General features: G+C 39.8%; 1 protein-coding gene and 1 pseudogene across 1 annotated transcript; both read left to right on the top strand.

Moving 5' to 3' along the window:
* Window positions 1-1,821: 1,821 nt before the first annotated feature.
* LOC146390397 (tripartite motif-containing protein 16-like) lies at window positions 1,822-4,178 on the top strand (annotated as a pseudogene).
* An 87-nt stretch (window positions 4,179-4,265) lies between these two features.
* Window positions 4,266-24,123, top strand: LOC146390396 (protein NLRC3-like). The gene is made up of 11 exons (XM_084923436.1): window positions 4,266-6,089; window positions 7,676-7,702; window positions 7,909-8,028; window positions 8,345-8,467; window positions 9,176-9,239; window positions 11,531-11,750; window positions 11,848-13,642; window positions 13,735-13,908; window positions 14,260-14,433; window positions 22,719-22,765; window positions 23,061-24,123. Exons 2-11 carry the CDS (start codon window positions 7,695-7,697, stop codon window positions 23,603-23,605), a joined length of 3,270 nt encoding a protein of 1,089 aa, XP_084779562.1. The 5' UTR covers window positions 4,266-6,089; window positions 7,676-7,694; the 3' UTR covers window positions 23,606-24,123.

Here is a 24,123-nt window from a genome sequence, read left to right as displayed (position 1 = left end):
ACAATCGGTTCATGAGCTGCCAGGACGTCAAATATCAGTGGACTGCTGTGCAGTTTATTTATTGTGTTTGACTTTATCGCCTCCATGTGGACATTTATGGGAATCAGTCAAGTGAAGAAGTTGAATGATTGTTAAATAAATGGCAGCTTTAATAATGGACAGCAGGGTGATTGCCAGTCAGCTGCCAGTCATACATGCAGAGCCTTGTAATTAATATCAATGCAATATGTAAATGTAATCAACCCTTTTCACATTTGCAAACCTCATTCCAACTGGATAACCAGACAATGTTACCGTCCAAAGCAACTTAAATAGTCAGTTGACCCATTGTAGTGTCTAAGAATATTGGAGCCTTCAGGTATCAAACCTGAGGCTCAGTCATTAAAGATGTTAAAGAACCATTTGTGACAAAGCAGATAAGATGAAACATTATTTCACTCTGTTAATCACAAAGAGGCAGTCCATCATTTATAGTGACTCCTCTAAAATGCTGCCATTCATATCAGTGCGCTCTGTTTATCCACTGGTGGGCCCATTTTACATGCGCTCTTTAAATGACTGTAACTCCGTCATTGTGTATGTTAGAGATATAATATGAACGGTTTTGAAAAGAAGAAAAGCTGCATTTTACGGAGATATTTGGTGTATTATAGTAGCACAAACTGTTCACAAGCTACTGCTGTCTGAAAAAAGAAAAGTCAATTCCTCTTAGGTGTTACCATGGGTGATTTGCACCACTGTAGCTCCTCGACCAGTTGGGTAAGAGAGACATTTCAGACGGTTACTGGAAGAGGAGAAGATGTGCTTTACGAAACTTTACGGTGCATCATTAGAAAGCACGAGTAACAATGGTCCAATCACAAGTAAGAATTGATGACACACGGAGCAGAGACGCAGGTGTGGAGAAGTGGCAATGCCCCCCAAAAAGGCCTGGAGATTTAAAAACCTGAGTGGCCCAGGCTAAAAAAACGTTTTTGTACGTATTTATTATAATTCATATTTAACGTTGATGTCGTGTTACATTTTGTTCCTGCTGAATATCAGTTTCTACTTAACTAAAAATCTGAAAAAACAGAGTCCGTTTATTTCCACTTTAAGCTGTTGTTCCATTGTAATAACAATACAATAATGTAAAATGACTGACAGATATTGAAAGTGGAGTTTATTCTGAAAAAAGGGGCAAAAACATTCACTTATAGTATGATTTCTGACCCTTTTACAGCCAAAATTACCAAATAAGGCAGTCTGTATAATACTTGGTCAGTAAAGAGTTAATATTGACTGGTTCTCAAATACCAGTATTTAGCCACGTCCCTGCTCAAGATTATTATTGTGATCAATTCGACCGTAATAACAGAAAAAAAAACTTTTAAAGCAGGATCAGAGTTTCTTTTTATTCCTGTCAAACATTTATCACATTTTTGTGGAGATGAATGTGTTTGAAAAACCTTTAATTTGTTTACTGCCTCATATACCAACTACTACACCTGCTGCACCCTCTCACCTCTGATGGTGTTTGAAGAAGAGAAACAACTGAAATGAACGTAAACTTAAATGCAACATAAGCATCATGTCAGTGGCTGCCTTATCTGTATGTTTAGGATCATTATCCTCCTGCATTGACTGAAACTGAAGGACTGTTTGTTAACTTCAGTGAGAACTTTGATATTTTTAAAGTGAAGTTTCTTTATATAGAATAAAGTCTTAATATGCTTAAGTTGTTGTGAGCAGAAAATGAAAAAACAAAACAGGTTAAACAGACATTGCTCTCAAACCGCTCCTCTTCCTGGAATGAGACACAGCCTGATAAACAAGACAGGCTCCATTCACTGCAGAAACATGTTGTTGAGATCAGAGCTCAGACTAGTTTCAGTTATAAGGAAGAGAAACTCACACAGTCACTGACACTGAGAGGAGAAATGGCACAGAAAGGAGTTCAGCTGGACCGAGAAACCTTCTCTTGTTCCATCTGTTTGGATCTACTGAAGGATCCGGTGACTACAGCCTGTGGACACAGCTACTGCAGGAACTGTATTAAAGGTTTCTGGGATGAAGAGGACAGGAAGGGAATCCACAGCTGCCCTCAGTGCAGGAAGACTTTCACACCGAGGCCTGTCCTGGAGAAAAACACCATGTTAGCAGCTTTAGTGGAGCAGCTGAAGAAGACTGGACTCCAAGCTGCTCCAGCTGATCACTGCTATGCTGGACCTGAAGATGTGGCCTGTGATGTCTGCACTGGGAGGAAGCTGAAAGCCATCAAGTCCTGTTTAGTCTGTCTGGCCTCTTACTGTGAGAAAACCTCCAACCTCACTATGATGTGGCTCCATTAAAGAAACACAAGCTGGTGGCCCCCTCCAAGAAGCTCCAGGAGAACATCTGCTCTCGTCATGATGAGGTGATGAAGATTTTCTGTCGTACTGATCAGCAGAGTATCTGTTATCTCTGCACAATGGATGAACATAAAGGCCATGAAACAGTCCCAGCTGCAGCAGAAAGGACTGAGAAGCAGAAGGAGCTCGAGGTGAGACGACTAAACATCCAGCAGAGAATCCAGGAGCGAGAGAAAGATGTGAAGCTGCTTCAACAGGAGGTGGAGGCCATCAATGGCTCTGCTGATAAAGCAGTGGAGGACAGTGAGAAGATGTTCACTGAGCTGATCCGTCTCATCCAGAAAAGAAGCTCTGATGTGAAGCAGCAGGTCAGATCCCAGCAGGAAACTGAAGTGAGTCGAGTCAAAGAGCTTCAGGAGAAGCTGGAGCAGGAGATCGCTGAGCTGAAGAGGAAAGACGGCGAGCTGGAGCAGCTCTCACACACAGAGGATCACAACCAGTTTCTACACAACTACCCCTCACTGTCAGCACTCAGTGAGTCTACACACTCATCCAGCATCAATATTCGTCCTCTGAGCTACTTTGAGGATGTGACAGCAGCTGTGTCAGAGACCAGAGATAAACTACAGGACATTCTGAGAGAGGAATGGACAAACATCTCACTGACAGTCACTGAAGAGGATGTTTTACTGTCACCACCAGAGCCAAAGACCAGAGCTGGATTCTTAAAATATTCACATGAAATCACACTGGATCCAAACACAGCAAACACACATCTGTTATTATCTGAGGGGAACAGAAAAGTAACAAGAATGAAACAACAACAGTCTTATTCTGATCATCCAGACAGATTCACTGTATGGTGTCAGGTCCTGAGTAGAGAGAGTCTGACTGGACGTTGTTACTGGGAGGTGGAGTGGAGAGGGGAAGGAGTTCGTGTAGCAGTCGCATACAAGAATATCAGCAGAGCAGGGGGGGGCGATGAATGTATATTTGGATACAATGACAAATCTTGGGCATTATATTGTTACACAAACAGTTATAAATTTTTTCACAACAGTGTCCAAACTGTCCTCTCAGGTCCTCGGTCCTCCAGAGTAGGAGTGTACCTGGATCACAGAGCAGGTATTCTGTCTTTCTACAGCGTCTCTGAAACCATGACTCTCCTCCACAGAGTCCAGACCACATTCACTCAGCCGCTCTATGCTGGACTTTGTCTTGGACCTGGAGTCACTGCAGAGTTGATTAAAGTCAAATAGAGAAGACAGGTTCATGTTGATCCCTGACCATTATATGTACTTGTGTAGTTTCTAAATGAGGCTTTACATTTTAGAAGCTGAGAAGTTCAGTGGTCCATTGATGTGTGAAAATAATATTGCACTGATTCAAACTGTACTTACATTTATATACCTTACATCAATATAAATCTGAATTTGTTCTTATGGCTGATAATCATGTGAGTTTAAATGATACTACTCTTCATATTCAGCATGTTTGAAATCTGTCATCAGTCTGGTTAGTGGTTTTATTCTGTAGTTGCTGTAGTGGGTTGTCAAATGCAACAATATATTGGAGCTGCAGTGATTCATCAGTTAGTCAATGATTAGAGAATTGATTGTTTTATCATTATTTTAGTCACATTTAAAGCTGGTTCCAGTTTCTGAAATGTGAAGATTGTTGATTTTCTTCATCATATATGACTGTAAACTTAATGTCTTTGAGGTTTGAACCTTTAAAATGTAACAAAAATTAAATACTTAATGTTTGACATTTAATATTATTTTTCATATGAAAAGTTTGATCACACTTGATCAGTTATACATTCAAATATAGACAATAAATGATACAGGCCTGTATATTGTGGACGATAGATATGTTTCTTTGCCCTGAGCTGTGTCTGGCAGGCAGAGTGTCTCCACAAATCTGAAGCTTCTGATTTGGAGAAAATGAGCTGAGGGAGACACCTGGTGGACAAACACAGACATGACAGGAAGAAAGACTAAAGTGCAGAGTGGAGACAAACAGCTGGAAATACTTGTTGGAAAGGATTGTCATGCTTCAGAAAAACACACAGCACACACTCTAACAGTCCTTTATTTGCACTGAAGGAGACACGAGAAGAAACCAAATCACACAATAATGAAGTGAACACATTTATAGTCAGTGTTCAAGATGATGGATAGAAATGAAAATCATGGAGCATTTATGCATTTTTACGTCTGTGTCACAGAAACTGTTCAGCTATTCTCTGTTTATTAGTCTATTTATCAGGAACCTCTGTTGATTTTATATGTAAAGGATTTTTCTTCTATCACTGAACCTTTTAAGCGTTTTCTCATAGTAGTTTTGGGGAGTTTTTAATTAGATTTACAGCTTCAGAATAACTTTGTGATGTCAGATTAGAAAGTCTGTGTCCAACCCTGGTGTTTGATCAGATGTTTGATCCCTGCAGGGTTGGATTTTTTTCTATGAATGATGAATTTGTTGTATTTGATTTGAGTTAGATTTTTACTGATGAATGATTTGTTGTAAAAAGTGGATCTACCAACAGTTTATGTCTTTGAACAAAGGTTCTTCTGCGAGAATGTGAGTGCCTGGGTGTGTGCGTACCTGTGTGTGTACGTGAGTACGTGTGTGTGTGTCGTAACAGTTAAAGCACTGGGTGTGTGTCTCTGTATATGTGACTTCCTGCCGGTCATGAAAGTCCATCTCCCCTCCAGACCATAATTAGACCATGTGACAGTTATGAGCTTTTATTACATTGAGGGACAACAAGGGTAACAGACTTCTCCTCTCTTTCCTATCTGTTCCATACAGTCCCAGCATCCCCCAACTGTAGCTTCCTGTCTCCTTTTATGACAGGCAGACCCCCAGTGTCAATAAATTCCTCTCCCTCTACACAATTACATACACACTCAGGCCTATAGCTAAACCAAACTAAAACACACACACATTCACAAATCCTTCCCTATTCCTCTGATCTACAGCTCGACCCTCTCATCTAAGCAAATTTAAGCTCATTATATTCTAATAATTGTTTTCTTGTACTCACAAATGGAGTTGAAGTTTGTTTGGGATCTGAATTGGTCTGTAGTTTATATCACAGGAGCACATCTCAGATTTGTTTTAATGTCATCAGGAGGCTGGCTTAATCTTCCCAGCAGCCTCTTGTACACAGAAAGGGTAAATTTGTGTGTTACAAGAACAACACGCAAATAGATTATACACAACATTTTTTTCCTCCTGTACATCTTTCCTGTTTTACTGTTGTCTTCAAACATTACTCATGAAACCAACCCAAAATAACAACAGCGCCTTTCTTGGAAGTTGCTGAAAACTGAACTGAAGCTGTAGTGAACACAAACAGAGGAACAAACTGGCTGATGTAACCTGACCTCAGGCAGCCGGGCATGACAGCTGTGTTTGCATATGAAACTACACTTGGTTCAGTGTCCTGTAAGGACTGATGAAACAGGTACAGAGTGAAAGAAGGACACACAGCAAACGTCTGGATTTTACCTTTTATTTATTTTCTGTCCTGCTACTAATGAATTATTAGCCAGCCAGCTTTCTTGTGAACAATGTTAAATATTTCTGTTAGTACACATCATCATGTGAAGCTGAGGTTGATTATATGGGATAATGTTGTCCTCTGAAAGGGGCTCGTGACCACAATATGTTTGAGAACCTCTTTTCTGGACTGAGGAGGCTGAAGGTTTCCCACTGCAGGCAGAACAGACTCTGTTGGAAGGACTAAAGGTGAGACATGAACCATTAATTTGTTTTGTTCTGTTTTTTGTTCTGTTTTGTTTTCAGACATTTGTTATTTAAGCTCATCATGGCTGATATAACTGTTAATGCCTGTGGTTGATGAGCTCTCTGTGTAGTTTATCATATTTGATTTGGGTTGGTTGGGTCATTTCTGGTAGCAGGGCTCTAGACTGCAACCAATTGGGTCGCAAATGCAACTAAATTTTTCAATGGTGCCACAAAAAAAAAAATCCTATGTCACAGGTCTCCACAATTCTGACAGTCTCCGTGTGATCAACAACAAATACACATTATGCCCATATTGTGGTCTAAACCAATCTGAGATAGTCAGGAGCAGGACCTCTCTGATTGGCCGTAGTCCAGAAATTCCTGTAGTCCTTCGTGTACGTTTGAAAGTGCAGGTGGATAGAGAGAGGTGAGTAGCTTGAATAAAGCGATAGCAGGTGAGAGCAGGTAAACGGATTCCACACAAAGACATAAACACAGAGCGCCGACCTGACGCATCAGAATCAGCTTTCTCTTTCTCGGCTTTCTCACTCGACGGTCACGCCGTCAGGGCTGAAAGCCGACAGCTCACTGATTCTGATGCGTCATTGATTCTGGGTAGTGAAATGTGTTATTCAAAACTTTGTCGGGACGCAGAGTCCTACAGTTCTTAAGAAAATTAATATTCAATTAAAATGTTAAAGACTCTTCAGTAAGTGGATAATTTATGTTTTGCTGTTTAAAACTTTCACTTGATAGATGGAATTCTGTAGCCAGGGGCAGGAAATTCAGCAAAACATCAGAACAAAGCAGTGACATTATAAACTTGTTTAACTAGTCGGACAGTGTGGGCGTGTCATCCGGGTACAGTGAGCACCTGTATTCAAATCATTAACATCTAAGAAATAAACAAGGAAGTGAGCTGCAGAATAAAACACACCGATGGTGGACACTTGGTGAGCTTTGAATTATTTTCATTTTGTTTCTTTTCTTTGTTTCTTTCATTTTTTGTTGTTTATAAAATTCTTTTTAATGTATTATTTTAAGATGTGTCTTTAAATCCTGCAGTGGTTACACACAGTCTGGAGGGGAAGTAAGTGAAAAATAGCTGAAGTAGAGGATGCTTTCTAGAATGTGTGTTATGTGCCAGGAAAACACTTTTACATAAATACAGACTCAAACTCCTGAAGCATAAAGTGATGAAGGGAAGTAAGACAAGACCTTAATAGAGAAAGAACAGAATCAAAACTTATCCCAGTGCAGACAGCAAAGAGCTGCAGACAGACAGTGTTCAGGAACATGATGAATAAATTAATCTTTGATCTGATTTATATTATGTTTTTTTGTATTTTTGTTCCATTTAATCTTTTGTTTGAAAAGTGTAATCATCACAATGATTGTTTGTTGACTCTTTGATGGTCAGATCGATTTTTTTGACAAACAATGAAACCTTAGTTATAAAGTAATATAATCTAAAAGTATAATTATGATTAAACAGGTCACCACCTTGTAGCTATCAAATATCTCAATAAACAGAAATAAAGCCAAATTATAATCTGTGTGTTATTCTCACTTTTCTCTTCCATCAGGTGACTGCAGGTTACAAACATGGAAAGGTATCACACTCTAAACCTTGTATTATCTTCACTGCTAAATGAACAAATACAGAAATGTTCTCATATTACATGCAGTAACTTCATCATCTGCTCTCTCTTTTGTTAATTGATTTTAACCCTGAAAAGTTTTTCAAGTATATGTTTCACCTGGAGAGTAAAAAATGGTAGATATATAACCTTTTCTGATTCCTTTCCTCACTCCTCAGACCAGACTCTCCTGAACATGAACGTGAGCCCAGTCTCAGCTCTGTAACAATGAGGAAGAGAACCACTCAACAGGAAGACCGTCCTGACTTTAAAAGCAGGAAATTGTCTCCTGATGCAAAGTAAGACTTAACTGAATGGATCCATCAGTAATCAGTGAGAAGTTTTAGTTTGCCACATGTGTAATCATTTATTATTATTATTATTATTATTATTGTTGTTGTTGTTGTTGTTTTATTGCTGTGTTCATAAAAAGAAGAAAACACAGCAACAAACAGACTAAAAAGAACAGAAGTCAAAGTTGTGAAGAGGATCGAACTTTTTAGCCTTATTGTAATATTATCACTGTGACTAGGTCCAAGTTTATCTGGTACTTTTTGTGTCAGAAGGCTAAAAATGTAATTTCTCTGCCTGATGGTCTTTTTCTCTGTTCACCAGGATCACTGAGACACCAGATGCCCCTGAACCTAAACCTGGACCCAGCTGTGTGTCTTTGAAGAGTGATCGGTCAAAGGGCTATGTCATCTACTTTAAAGGAACAAAATCGGCTGCTGCTGAGGAGTAAGAAAGTTCACACCTACCTTAATATGAATATTAATATTAATAAATACAATAACAATAAGAATAACAATAATAATAATGATAATAATAATAATAGATTGCATTTATATAGCGCTTTTCGAGATCCGCAAAGCACTTGATCATTCTGTAGTTCACCGTCTGGACACTGAACACCACAGATGTAGATGTAGTGTAGGCAGATTCAAGGTGTCATCATGTGGTTTTAATATGTGTATAAATTGACACAATAGGTTTGTTACAGCACAGTTGTGCTTGTTTTAATCAGGGTGATTGTTGCATCTTCAAAAAATAAAAATACAATAACTGAGACTTACAATGAAGTATCGTTGCAACTGGTTTACTGAACCTTCTTTTCAGTGCATGTACAGAACAGGAGTATCCATTTTCTGCTGCCTCCTACAGGACACACTCTTCTTCCACTTCCTTACACATTAATGTAACACAGAACCAATACTGCCTCTCCTGGCATTACCATTGTAACAACACACTCATTCTGTTTCTTTCAGAAGAATAACAGGAACTTAGGATGTAGGTATCTATGAATAATAACTATTATGTATACTCATATATTTATATAACCTACTAATTTCTTGCGATACCACAGTGATCATCAAACAGCAGAAGAAGAAATCTTTGGCTTGTATTTATGTGCTAAATGGTTCTAATTTCTTCATGATGTCTCCACAGAGCTGATCAGGAGAGTCTTCATCATGCCCAGCAGCATCAAACCAATCTGGACTCGGTGTTTAAGGTTTGTACATGTACACCTACCTCTTTGTTTTCATGTTGCTCAGTCCAATATTCATCATAACTTAATGGCAAAATAACAAACATACTCCAACAGTGAATCACTTAATTATTACTTATAAAGCACTTTTCAAAACAAAGTTTTGATAACATAACATGATCCGCAAATAAGGTGCAAGTACACTGCACAGCCACGTGATTACCAGTAGTTACCACGCCTACCTAGCTGCATCAGAGCCGTTTTCCGTCAACAACCTCCATTTTAGATTTGGGCCAACGGGGGTTTTGGCCTTGCAACGTCTGATTGGTTGAAGCGACGTGAATGTGGCATCGTTGCTGTGATCCTATTGGCTCAAACGATTAAAAAGAGGTGTCGATCATGCAAATTGACCAAAAGAGACCAACGTTACAGCCCCTCAGGGGTTTAAAGGACCAGAGGCCAATTAAACGCTCCATGCGCACAGCAGAAAAGGGCCATTACCATGTAAATGTTAATTCTTCAAAAATATATCTAAAAAAACAGCATTTTCAGGCCTGTTAATAAAATTAATTAATTTCTGCTCTTAAATACCTAAAAAAATCAACTGGCATGGTGTCCAATTGTGTGCCAAAATTAGACATTTTTGTACAAAGTCTGGATTTTCATGTATTGACAGGGCTGTAATTTTTCACTGTTTCACTTTACAAACATAAATCTTTGCACAGATGATGTTTATATGTTGGTTACTGAATTTATGTAATGAAATGTGAACTGAGGCATATTTTTCAGTTCAGTTCAGTTCAGTTCTTTTTTATTTCAAACATATACATTCACCAACGTTTCATAAAATCATTCCATACAGTTGTTTGAAAAGGAGTAGGCAGAAGTATATACTTATTTAGCCCTACCCCCTCAGGTTTACATCCTCATCATCTAAATTTGAACAACAAAAACGTATACAATGCCTTCAACTTAGAACATAACATCTCAAAAAAATATTTTCACATGTTCAACTAAAACTATATTTAGATTTGCTAATTTGCAGAAGAAAATAAACATCAGTTTGACTGCTGTCTTGGGTTAATTGCATTTTCTTCATTCTTATACTTATTTAATATTTCTTTTTTGAGTTTTATTTTAAACTGGTTTATATCACTACTGACCTTTATTTCTTCTTTTAACTCATTCCAGAATTTAACTCCCGCTATTGAAATAGACATCCTTTTCAATGTTGTTCTTACTCTTTGTAATTTTAAATTCCACTTCCCTCTAAAATTATACCTCCCTTCTCTTTCTAAGAACCATTTACTTATTTCGATTGGGAGCATCCCTTTCCTTACCTTATATATTATTTGCACTTTTTAAACTTCACCAGATCCTGGAATTTTATAGCTTGCGTCCTAATAAAGAGTGCGTTTGTGTGAGCCCTATACCCCTCCTGATTTATTAGTCTAATGGCCCTTTTCTGCATTATGATTATAGTCTGAATATTACTTTTATATGTATTTCCCCAAACCTCTACACAATAACTCATGTATGGTAATAGCAAAGCCCAATATAACATATACAATGTTTTCCTATCCAGAAATTGTTTTACTTTCCCCAAGACAGCAATGCCCCGTGCTAACTTTCCCCTCACATAAGTGATGTGTGATTTCCAACAGGCCTTATGATCAATGATCACACCAAGAAATTTTATGGCATTAACCCTTTCTAGATATATATTATCAACACAAATTTCAATGTTAATGTTTTTCTTATAATTTCCGAATAACATAAATTTTGTTTTATTTAAATTTAAGGACAATTTGTTTCTATCAAACCACTTCTTTAATATCTTTAACTCCTGTGTGATCACCTCCAAAACCTGTTGAAATTCCGCACCTGAACAAAGTATATTGGTATCATCTGCAAAAATGACAAACTTTAGTATCTTCGATACTTTACAAATATCATTTATATACATAATAAACATTTTCGGACCCAATACTGATCCTTGAGGTACTCCACATTCAATATCCATCAATTTAGATTTAAACTCATTTATTTGTACATATTGCTGTCGATTCATCACATAGCTGTTTATCCAATCCAGTACCACACCCCTGAACCCATTTTAAATAACATTTAAAAGGGTTATATGCTAAAAAAATGTTTTAAAAATTAGGCGAGGATAAAATCAACTTACTTTTTCTGTGTTCCAGTCACAGTAACTTTGACACAGTAATATCTGCTTCAATATTTACACCTCTGATGAAATTTCACAAGTGTTAGCTTTAGTTTGATGAATTTAGATTGTGTCATTTATTTTCCAGATGCTGGAGGGAAACATTATCACTTTTGTGAAGAAAGAGCTAAAGAAGCTGCAGAATGATCTGAATCCAGATTATTCAGAGTGTCAGAGGAATGAAGAGGAGGTGTTGGACAGTGAGGAAGAGAAGCAGAGAAGGAGCAGCAGAGAGGCATTTCTGAAACTTGCAGTTAACTTCTTGAGAATAATGAAACAGGAGGAGCTGGCTGACTGTCTGCAGAGCAGTGAGAGGATTTCTCTTCATAAATTCAGTCTTTACAGCAATGAAATTGTCACATTTTCTATAATCATAACACTCATGTTTCTGGTGCTTTCCTGTAGAAAGTCCTGATCCACTTTGTGAGAATACATTTAAATGTAACCTGAAGAAGAAGTTCCAGTGTGTCTTTGAGGGGATTGCTAAACCAGGAACCCAAATCACTCTAAATGAGATCTACACAGAGCTCTGCATCACAGAGGGAGGGACCGGAGAGGTCAACACTGAACATGAGGTCAGACAGATTGAAATGTTCTCCTGGAAACCAAACAGACCAGAAACAACAATCAGGTGTGAAGACATCTTTAAAGCTTCGACTGGAAGAGACAAACCAATCAGAACAGTTCTGACCAAAGGAGTGGCTGGCATCGGGAAAACATTCCTGACACAAAAGTTCACTTTGGACTGGACTGAAGACAAGACCAACCAGGACATCCAGTTCATGTTTCCATTCCCATTCAGAGAGCTGAATTTACTGAGGGATAAAAGGTTCAGTTTAGTGGGACTTATTTATCACTTCTTCACTGAAATCAAAGAAGCAGGAATCTGCAACTTTAAAAAGTTCAAAGTTGTGTTCATCTTTGATGGTCTGGATGAGTGTCGACTTCCTCTGAACTTCCACATCACTGAGATCCTCACTGATGTTACAGAGTCCACATCAGTGGATGTGCTGCTGACAAACCTCATCAGGGGAAAGTTGCTTCCTTCTGCTCACATCTGGATAACCACACGACCTGCAGCAGCCAATCAGATCCCTGCTGACTATATAGACATGGTTACAGAGGTCAGAGGGTTCAGTAACCCACAGAAGGAAGAGTACTTCAGGAAGAGACTCAGTATCATGGAAGAGGCCAACACCATAATCTCTCACATCAAGACATCACGAAGCCTCCACATCATGTGTCACATCCCAATCTTCTGCTGGATCACTGCTACAGTTCTAGAGAGTTTGTTAAAAACCAAACAGGCTGGAGGAAAGCTGCCCAAGACACTGACTGAGATGTACATTCACTTCCTGGTGGTTCAGACCAAACTGAAGAACATCAAGTATGATGGAGGAGCTGAGACAGATCCTCTCTGGAGTCCAGAGAGCAGGAAGATGATTGAAGCACTGGGGAAACTGGCATTTGAGCAGCTGCAGAAAGGAAACCTGATCTTCTATGAAACAGACCTGACAGAGTGTGGCATTAATGTCAGAGAGGCCTCAGTGTACTCAGGAGTGTTCACACAGATCTTTAAAGAAGAGAGAGGGCTGTACCAAGAAAAGGTGTTCTGCTTCATCCATCTGAGCATTCAGGAGTTTCTGGCAGCTCTTCATGTCCATCTGACATTCACCAACTCTAGTGTCAACCTGCTGGAAGAAGAACAAATGACCTCAGTGCAGACTGACGAGTCTTCAGTGAGACATTTCTACCAGAGTGCTGTGGACAAGGCTTTGAAGAGTTCAAATGGACATCTGGACATGTTTCTCCGGTTCCTCCTTGGTCTTTCATTGCAGACCAATCAGAATCTCTTACAAGGCCTGCACACACAAACAGGAAACAGTTTACAGATAAATCAGGAAACAGCTCAGTATGTTAAAACAAAGATGAATGACACTCTCTCTCCAGAGAAAAGCATCAATCTGCTCCACTGTTTGAATGAACTGAAAGATGACTCTATAGTGAAGGAGGTCCAGCATCACCTGAGTTTAGGACAACTATCCAAAGTTGATCTCTCTCCTGCTCAGTGGTCAGCTCTGGTCATTATCTTACTGTCATCAGAAGCAGAGCTGGATGAGTTTGACTTGAGGAAATATTCAGCTTCAGAAGTGGCTCTTCTGCAGCTGCTGCCAGTGGTCAAAGTCTGTAAGAAAGCCCAGTAAGTATCCAGTTTAATCCTGGCAGGAGACTGCATTAAAGTGTTTATTTCAAAAGGTTGCAAAGTTCACTGATATACTGATATGTTTCCAGGTTGAGTGGCTGTAACCTCACAGAGAGAAGCTGTGAAGCTCTTTCCTCAATTCTAAGTTCTCAGTCCTCCAGACTGAGAGAGCTGGACATGAGTAACAACAACCTTCAGGACTCAGGAGTGAAGCTGCTTTGTGTTGGACTTGGGAGTCCACACTGTATGCTGGAAACTCTCAGGTTAGCTGATGCTTTGTTTCAGGAGATTTGGATATTTCACAACTGTCATTATTTTATAGATTTAAGTTTTTTTTTTTCTGTTGTGGTGTAAGCTCTGAGAGAGAACAATAGAGTAGAAGTGAAACACACACTTCATAAATCAGAAAATTATAACTTTTTTTATGATTGTCCATCATAGCAAAACAGACAGAAAGTCAATGCTTTTTTTCTTTTTTTAAAGTGAGTTCACAAAAGCCAGTTTTTTTTTTTTAACTACTTTAACTGAAATCAGAATCTGTTAGTTCGACTGCATGTGCATCATCAAATTCAGAACAGTTCATTACAATGATGTGACATGTTGTATGTTTGAAGGTTGTCAGGCTGTCAGATCACAGGAACAGGCTTCACCTCTCTGGCCACAGCTCTGCGCTCCAATCCCTCCTATTTGAAAGAGCTGGACTTGAGCTATAATCATCCAGGAGACTCAGAAATGAAGCTTTTGTCTGCTCAACAGCAGGATCCACATGTGAAACTGGAAATACTCTGGTAGGAAAACAGGAAATAAAGCTGAAAATATATTTTTTCTCCAACATTTTGTAAGGAAGAGCAAATATTTACTTGAAGTCATTTAAGGGTTTATTCAATTCAATTCAATTCAATTTTATTTATATAGCGCCAAATCACAACAAAAGTCGCCTCAAGGCGCTTCATAGATACAGAGAAAAACCCAACAATCATATGACCCCCTATGAGCAAGCACTTTGGCGACAGTGGGAAGGAAAAACTCCCTTTTAACAGGAAGAAACCTCCGGCAGAACCAGGCTCAGGGAGGGGCGGCCATCTGCTGCGACCGGTTGGGGTGAGAGAAGGAAGACAGGATAAAAGACATGCTGTGGAAGAGAGACAGAGGTTAATAACAGATATGATTCAATACAGAGAGGTCTATTAATACATAGTGAGTGAGAAAGGTGACTGGAAAGGAAAAACTCAATGCATCATGGGAATCCCCCGGCAGCCTACGTCTATTGCAGCATAACTAAGGGAGGATTCAGGGTCACCTGGTCCAGCCCTAACTATATGCTTTAGCAAAAAGGAAAGTTTTAAGCCTAATCTTGAAAGTAGAGATAGTGTCTGTGTTAAGAAATTTACTCTAAAACACTTCTTCAGTAAAGACTCAGAGAAGAGAAACACACAGAACTTCTTGCTAGCAAGGGCAGCCTCCAGCACTGAGACTCGCACTGAGAAACTGCCCCGGTCTTTATTTATACTTCAGTGAGCGTTTGTTCCTTACATTGGAATGTGGAGGTGTGTGTGTGTGTGTGCGCGTGTGTGTGTGTGTGTGTGGGGTCAGAGTGTGGCCCCATAAACGACTTCCCTTAACCTGCTGGTCTGGAAAATCCAACAGTTCATCTATATGTAAAAAAGCACTTAAACTAAAACTGACATAGCTACGTTAATCCTACCGTAAAACAATAAGACAAGGTACGACCTCTCTCATGCTCCTAGGATGTGGGGGTGAACACCCTAGAATGTTACAGACCTCCTAGGATGAGACATTCTTTCAATATGCCACCAACTATATACTTCTACACACAAATGATTACATGCAGCATTCTACCATATGCAAACTTATATCATTAAAAGATTATACTGACTACTAAGTACAATTTTCCTATTAACAGTCTGTCTTCCGAATCCAAACTGGAAGCTGGTTCCACAGAAGAGGGGCCTGAAAACTGAAGGCTCTGCCTCCCATTCTACTTTTAAATACTCTAGGAACAACAAGTAGGCCTGCAGAGCGAGAGCGAAGTGCTCTAATAGGGTGATATGGTACTACAAGGTCATTAAGATAAGATGGGGCCTGATTATTTAAGACCTTGTATGTGAGGAGCAGGATTTTGAATTCAATTCTGGATTTAACAGGAAGCCAATGAAGGGAAGCCAAAACAGGAGAAATATGCTCTCTCTTTCTAGTCCCTGTCAGGACTCTTGCTGCAGCATTTTGGATTAGCTGAAGGCTTTTCAGTGAGTTTTTTGGACATCCTGATAATAATGAATTACAGTAGTCCAGCCTGGAAGTAATAAATGCATGAACTAGTTTTTCAGCGTCACTCTGAGACAGGATTGTAACCACTGACCTGATGGCCCGTAATATAGTCTGTATGTCCAGTCAAATGGGCAACTGTGTGGGTGAATGACTCAGAACCAATCACAGTTAAAAGCTCACCTGTGAGTCAAAATCACAAAATCAATCATCTCTAACATTTTCTTGTCTTGCTGGTCAAAGGGGGTGCTCAAGCATATCCCAGCTGTCACAGTCTTTGCCAAGCAGTTGCATACTGTGATATCATTCACAATAAGTGGTCATCTTGTTGATCTGCTTTAGCTCAGTGGGTGAACAGGCAACCATATGCCGTATGGCCGGAGAGCAGTAGGCCTGGGTTCAAGCAGCCTTTTGCTGCATGTCTTTTCCTCTTCCTCTCACCACTTTCCTGCCTATCTACAATATATCTATCAAATTATGGACAAAAAAGTAAAGTAAGTGATAACCTTAACTCTAAGTTTACCTTAACCTTTAATTCAAGAGAGAGGCAAAACTGACTTTTTTGAAATTAGTTTTTGCTCTGTATCAGATCGATTATTTTCTTTGTTTCCAGACTGCCAAGATTTGAGAGAATAATTGACCAAAAACAAATAAACAAGGCTGGGATCATGATGAGTTAGGCCTCAAAAAGTGTTTAAAATCAAATGAAATAGGCACTTATAACCTTATGACTGCCTGACCTTGCAACCTCATTAAGGTTGACAATTGAGATTGTGCATTTCAATAAAAGATTGAGGTATTTACCCCAATCACACCCCATCAGGATTCATCATCATTGCCCACGAGCGTTGCCTCTCTCATTGTGTGTAAAGGTTGGCTGTGTGGCAAGATTAGTTAGACCCAAAATGCAGGACATGGGAAACAAGGTGATTAAAAGGGAGCTTTATTGCTGAGCTTAACAAAATACAAATTAAAGTTGCGGGTTAAAAGAATACACAGCTTGAGGGAGAATGTAACAAATAGCTTGGGATGGGACCCTTGATACTGATGTTTGAAACTGTGTCGATCTTATGAAGTTCAGTTGTTTTACTACACTGCTTTAAAGTGTGGCACCCAAACACCAACATCACATGACCATAGTGTTATAGGCCTTCTATGGGGTCTATTTTATACAGAAAAGTAGAGACTGGAGACATAAGTTGTGCAGGCTCTTCCTTGTCTCTCTAATACACAGAATTTTATACCATTGTTTTCTGTTCATTTATACACACGTTCCTCTTTCCTTCAGTCATTCCTCTTGTGACAAAAAACATCATCTTCAATCAGGTTCACATGTTAAACCTACTTATTTTGACAATCTCAAGTTCTGTGTTCAGTGTGTGCAGTTCTGCTTCCTCCTGTCAGATCACACCTAATTCGTTCCTGCTGTGTTTCCCATGTTTTTCCACTAGAACAAGTGGGCTGGTTTCCGTTATTGTGCAAATGTACTGTTTATAAGGTTGGTGAAACCTGCAGTCAGCTGAGACTGAAGAAGTCACATGGATGGGTGACAAAATGTTTCTCCCACTGAAAACGCAAAGTCCAGATAAACAGAATCGAATTTTTGATATTATGTAACCCTTTTGTTTCATTTTCCTTTTATTACCAGATGTATTGCCATACATGCCAATGTTTTGGGTCAGATTGTTTTCTCAGACTTAGTCTCAGTCTGGAGCCCCAAAAGGTTTATTCTGTTCACCTGGATGTAGTGTTTTCAGTGGGACAAACGTTTTGTCACTCATCCAAGTGACTTCTTTAATCTGAGCTGACTGCAGGTTTCCCCAACCTTATATACAGTTCAATGCATAATGACTGAAACTAGCACATCTGAACAATAGGCTGTGTGGAGTTTCCCACTGAAAACATTACGTCCAGATGAACAGAATCAACCTTTTAGGATTTACTTACCTGGATGATTGAGCATGCATCAAGACATCTCAGTCTGGAGCTTACGTGTACCATCACACCAATAAATGCAGAACCACCGTAATCTTTGGAACAGGATTTTGACTTTCCTACTGTAAAGGAAAAAAAAGTAGTAGTTATTTATGCAGAGCAGATATAGTCATGTGAGAAAATTAAGAATTCTTCTTCAAAGTTCCTCTTAAGTTATTTGATTCCTACTCATGGCTAAGCGGATGCTACAAGTGTGAACTGTTTTGCACCGTGTCATTTATACAGGATTTTGGCTTTTTATTTACATGTCTAAATTCTTTCAATTTCCTCAGGTTGTGTTTAGGTAATTTAACCCTTAGATGCACACGTGGGGTCAAAAATGACCCCATGGGTTGTTTTTCTTCAAAATCTTTAAAATGAAAAGTTGTAATATATTCATATTCCAGGTATTCCTCATAAAATATGTTTGTAATACGATGCCATTTGCATTTTTATTTATTTTTTCATTAATTTAAAGAAAATGCAGTTTTTGTATCACTACCCCACTCTTCCACAAGTGGGGTCAAAAATGACCCCAAGCAGATCCTATGGAATCTTCTTTTTTTTTTTTTTTTTTTTTTTTTTTTTTGTGTCCCGTTTGGATCTTTAGCCATCAGAATTGTTGTCTTAAGGCCAAGAAAGATGCCAAGTGGATTTATTTTACCAAGTGAATCATCATGGCCTTGCCATATTGGTCCATTTGATTGACCTTTATTATAATTATGAATTTATTTTATTTTCGGTTGCTACAAACGGGACAGGCATGACTGGGGGTAGGACAGGGAGAAAGAATGAAAGAAAGAGAGGGAGAGAAAGAAAAACAGAGGGGAGAAGAGACGGTAAGAAAGGGGGGAAGAAAGAAAGAAAAACAAACAAAACACCTGGATCACCTGTATGGAGAAAAAAAAACAGAAGAGAAAGCAAACAAAAAAAAGAGCAACATAATAAAAACAGCACCATCACAATAAACTAGATAACAGTAGATATTAAATGATATTGTGCAGCACGCAAGATAGACAGCGCACAATGTGCTTTGAGGCAGCAGCCAAGAAAAGTGTAGTCCGCGTCTGTGAACACCCGTGTGTACACCTGTGTGCACACCTGTGTGGATCAGCATGCTTGTAAAAAGGTTTCTCCATGTAACGATCTGCTAGGGAGTGTGGGGAGCCATAGCCCCGCCCACCAGGGTATGAAGCAGGTATGGAAGAGATCCAGGCCCCAGATATCCAGAGGCCCCAGAGTACAAGGACCCGAGGAGGACCACCAAAAGGGGGGGAACCGTGCCACCCTCCTGGGAAGAGCTGAGTAGAGCCCCAAATGAGAGGTCACCCAGCAGCTACTGAGTAGAGGCCAGAGGGGGTTGCAGTGGCGTGCCCGCGGGCTCCGCCGGCAGCCAGCTGTGCCAGAGAGGACCGAGCTTCAGGCCCAGAGGCCTGAGGGCATCCCACCCCCCGGAATGGGCCCAGCCGGGCCACAGGCGCCCGGCCCCGCCAATCGGCCACCAGGAGTGAGCCGGTACATACATGAGCGCCCAGCCCCAGACGACAAGAACCACCAACACACCAACGTCTGAGGGCATCAGGGCTATGGAATCTTCTATGAAATCTTCATTCTTAGCAACTCTGACTGACCCACTTACACTTCTAAAGGATCAGGAATTAATTTTTACACAGTAACATATATGATTTACAGGGAGTGCAGAATTATTAGGCAAGTTGTATTTTTGAGGAATAATGTTATTATTGAACAACAACCATGTTCTCAATGAACCCAAAAAACTCATTAATATCAAAGCTGAATGTTTTTGGAAGTAGTTTTTAGTTTGTTTTTAGTTTTAGCTATTTTAGGGGGATATCTGTGTGTGCAGGTGACCATTACTGTGCATAATTATTAGGCAACTTAACAAAAAACAAATATATACCCATTTCAATTATTTATTTTTACCAGTGACACCAATATAACATCTCCACATTCACAAATATACATTTCTGACATTCCAAAACAAAAACAAATCAGCGACCAATATAGCCACCTTTCTTTGCAAGGACACTCAAAAGCCTGCCATCCATGGATTCTGTCAGTGTTTTGATCTGTTCACCATCAACATTGCGTGCAGCAGCAACCACAGCCTCCCAGACACTGTTCAGAGAGGTGTACTGTTTTCCCTCCTTGTAAATCTCACATATGATGATGGACCACAGGTTCTCAATGGGGTTCAGATCAGGTGAACAAGGAGGCCATGTCATTAGTTTTTCTTCTTTTATACCCTTTCTTGCCAGCCACGCTGTGGAGTACTTGGACGCGTGTGATGGAGCATTGTCCTGCATGAAAATCATGTTTTTCTTGAAGGATGCAGACATCTTCCTGTACCACTGCTTGAAGAAGGTGTCTTCCAGAAACTGGCAGTAGGACTGGGAGTTGAGCTTGACTCCATCCTCAACCCGAAAAGGCCCCACAAGCTCATCTTTGATGATACCAGCCCAAACCAGTACTCCACCTCCACCTTGCTGGCGTCTGAGTCAGACTGGAGCTCTCTGCCCTTTACCAATCCAGCCACGGGCCCATCCATCTGGCCCATCAAGACTCACTCTCATGTCATCAGTCCATAAAACCTTAGAAAAACCAGTCTTGAGATATTTCTTGGCCCAGTCTTGACATTTCAGCTTGTGTGTCTTGTTCAGTGGTGGTCGTCTTTCAGCCTTTCTTACCTTGGCCATGTCTCTGAGTATTGCACACCTTGTGCTTTTGGGCACTCCAGTGATGTTGCAGCTCTGAAATATGGCCAAACTGGTGGCAAGTGGCATCTTGGCAGCTGCATGCTTGACTTTTCTCAGTTCATGGGCAGTTATTTTGCGCCTTGGTTTTTCCACACGCTTCTTGCGACCCTGTTGACTATTTTGAATGAAACGCTTGATTGTTCGATGATCACGCTTCAGAAGCTTTGCAATTTTGAGACTGCTGCATCCCTCTGCAAGATATCTCACTATTTTTGACTTTTCTGTGCCTGTCAAGTCCTTCTTTTGACCCATTTTGCCAAAGGAAAGGAAGTTGCCTAATAATTATGCACACCTGATATAGGGTGTTGATGTCATTAGACCACACCCCTTCTCATTACAGAGATGCACATCACCTAATATGCTTAATTGGTAGTAGGCTTTCGAGCCTATACAGCTTGGAGTAAGACAACATGCATGAAGAGGATGAAGTGGACAAAATACTCATTTGCCTAATAATTCTGCACTCCCTGTATAGTCAGGGCTGCACATAAGTGGTCTGCAGGTGCGCATTCGCTGTCAAAATAAAAGTATTCCCAGAAATTCTGAGAATATGCGCTTCTTTTGCGGTGGAGGACCACCAAAGTAATTGCTTACGGAGCTTGCTTCTTCAACATCTTTAAGAGTTCTGAACAAATGTCTGTCCTCCTCCAGAACATCTTATGTACGCAAACGAGCGTCCCAACTTCTTATCTGGTGCGTGTCTTTTATTTTGACAGTGAATGCACACCTGCGGACCATTTATGTGCAGCCCTGTTTATAGTTTCCTGTGCATTTCAAACATTGTACTTTCTGATGGTTTTTTTTTTTAATATCTAAAGTAACATGGCTGCTATGAGGCCAGCAAGGATCCCTGTGGCCCTACAAATGATCCAGGATGGATGGGATGAAGAGCCCATCGGAGGCATTGACTCGGACATCGGACATCTCAGATATAGAGGACCCAGACTATTGTCCCCCCCACTGAACAAGGCCAGTCAGACACAGAGGAATCCTCTGATGAGTCCTCTGAAGAGGAAATGAATATTGAGTCTAACAGAATGAGCCCCTCTTACTGCTCTAGCCACAATAATCTGAATTAGTCGGCCAGGGCTTGCACCTGGGTTTAGTACTGTCTCCCCAATAGATGCATGGAAGATGTTCATGTCTGATAATATAATAGAAGAGGTTCTGACATACACAAACATGGAGGCACAAAGAGTAGCCACAGACAGGGGAAAAGAGTGGAAAAATGTAATCAAACATAAGCTGGCCTTCATTTGATTGACCATTCTTGCAGGAAGTGAGAAGAACTGGGATGTACCAGTCGGTGTGCTTTTTGGGAGTCCTCTGCATAACCCATTGTTCAAGGCCACTATGTCAATTCAAAGATTTAAAGATATTCGCCGTTTCTTGCACTTTGATGACAAGAGGACCAGAGCCTACCGACTGAAAACAAACGACGTGGCAGCTTTCCGCTACATATGGGGCCTGTTCCTGGTCAACTGCAGGCAGAAATTCATGCTCAGTGATTGTGTTACAGTGGATGAACAACTTGTGCCTTTCAGAAGGAAGACCCAGCTTCTGCAGTATATGCAGAGCAAGCATACAAACGTGATACAAGTGATACAAAAACTCCAATTTCTTAAAATTAATGAAAAAATAAATAAAAATGCAAAGGGCCTCATGTCACAAACATGTTTTATGAGGAATACCTCAAATATGAAAATATTAAAACTCTTCGTTTTAAAGATTTTGAAGAATAACAACCGAGTTTATAGCAAAATGCATTGATTTTATTTGGGGTCATTTTTGACCCCACTCGTGGAAGAGTGTAGGTATTGGTAGGTTGTGCATCCATGGGTTAAGAACCTTGTACAGACCAGTTGGTTTCTTTTTTTAAAAAAATTACTTTGATATATAAAACCATAGAACTGACAGTGCATTATCGTTTTCATTTTATTATGGAATAAAAGGAAACAAGATTATTTCTCTAGAAAAGATTAATCAGACAATATAAAGGCATGTTTTCACACTAAAAGATAAAGTTCTCATTTCAGTGTGGAGCCTCAAGGAGTCCAGTGGATGAGACCAGGTCTAAGGAAATGTAAGTATTTTTGATGTATCAGTTCTATTTACACCACGTTTTACTGTGTTCACATTTTTTTACACTTTAGTTGTACCTCTGCCAAATATATGTAATCATGAATTTTACAAAAAAGTTACATAGTTTCTTACTTACTTACTAACTAAAAACCAATTTCTGATGGTAACACACTCTTAAAAAAATCAAAAACTTTTGCATACCGGATCTTCTTCATAAATTAACATGAAAACCATGCAAATAAAATTAAAAGTGTTTATTACAGACCATTTGCACTGTGTCTCACTGTCCCCTTTAGATTTCTGTGACCTGACGCTGGATCCAAACACAGCACACAGGAACCTCAAACTGTCTGACAACAACAAGAAGGTCACACACGTGAAAGAAGACCAGCTGTATCCTGATCATGATCATAGGTTTGATCACTGGGCTCAGCTGCTCTGTACCAACAGTCTGACTGGTCGCTGTTACTGGGAGGTTGAGTGGAGAGGAGAAGTTCAAATCGGTGTAGCTTGTGTAGGAATTGGACGGAAAGGAGACGGCGATGACAGCAGGTTTGGAAGGACTGATCAGTCCTGGAGTCTCTACTGCAGTGATGATGATGGTTACTTTGGAAATTCCAATTACACATCAATAGTGATCGCTGTCCCCTCCTCGATTGTCTCTCACAAATTAGCAGTGTATGTGGACTACCCTGCAGGCACTGTGTCCTTTTACAGTGTCCTCTCTGACACACTGATCCACCTGCACACTTTCAACACCAAATTCACTGAAGCACTATATGCTGGGTTTCAATTAAAGTCACCTGGCTCCACTGTCTCTCTCTGTGACGATTCAGAGTGAACTTACTGCGACAAGACACATTCTCACATTGGTGTGGAGCACCCCAATTTAGTAATACATGTACAATGACAATAAAGAGCTATTCTACTCTATTGAGCTTCATTTGTGTACCAAAAATTCTTCTAGATAAATGATGACTTTGTATTTTGTTTAGTTTTTTTTTTAAACTTTTATCTACTGAAACTACTTGACCTGTTAAAGGTTAAGTTTATCTTTGGGATGGCGAGCAAAATGCATCTCTGGATCCTCCAGTATGGTGATGTTAGTGCAACCAGGAGTTTTTTCTTTGTTTTGTTTTTTTAATAATATGCAGTGAAATCTCAGAGCATTCTCATTCCCAACACACAACATACCGATGATTTGTCACATAGCATTGATATGTTACGTGTTGTATAAATGCACACTTCATGTGTCAATTTGTATTTTATACTATTTTTTATCACAAGAATAAAATCTGTGACAGAGTTTCTATTCGTGTGTTTTATCTGTGAACATGCATGCATGCAAACTGATATTAA

The sequence above is a fragment of the Perissodus microlepis genome, chromosome 3 (genome assembly GCF_051167445.1).
Source record: "Perissodus microlepis isolate ML-2025 ecotype Zambia chromosome 3, ASM5116744v1, whole genome shotgun sequence".
In the NCBI taxonomy this organism is placed as follows: Eukaryota; Metazoa; Chordata; class Actinopteri; order Cichliformes; family Cichlidae; genus Perissodus; species Perissodus microlepis.
Note: the sequence above shows the minus strand (reverse complement) of the source record. Positions and strands in the feature narration are given on the sequence as shown.

Coding starts and splice junctions, on each gene's coding strand:
- LOC146390396 (XM_084923436.1), top strand. Junction 9,240..11,530: donor ATCTGGACTCGGTGTTTAAG/GTTTGTACATGT, acceptor TTTATTTTCCAG/ATGCTGGAGGGAAACATTAT. Junction 11,751..11,847: donor GGCTGACTGTCTGCAGAGCA/GTGAGAGGATTT, acceptor GCTTTCCTGTAG/AAAGTCCTGATCCACTTTGT.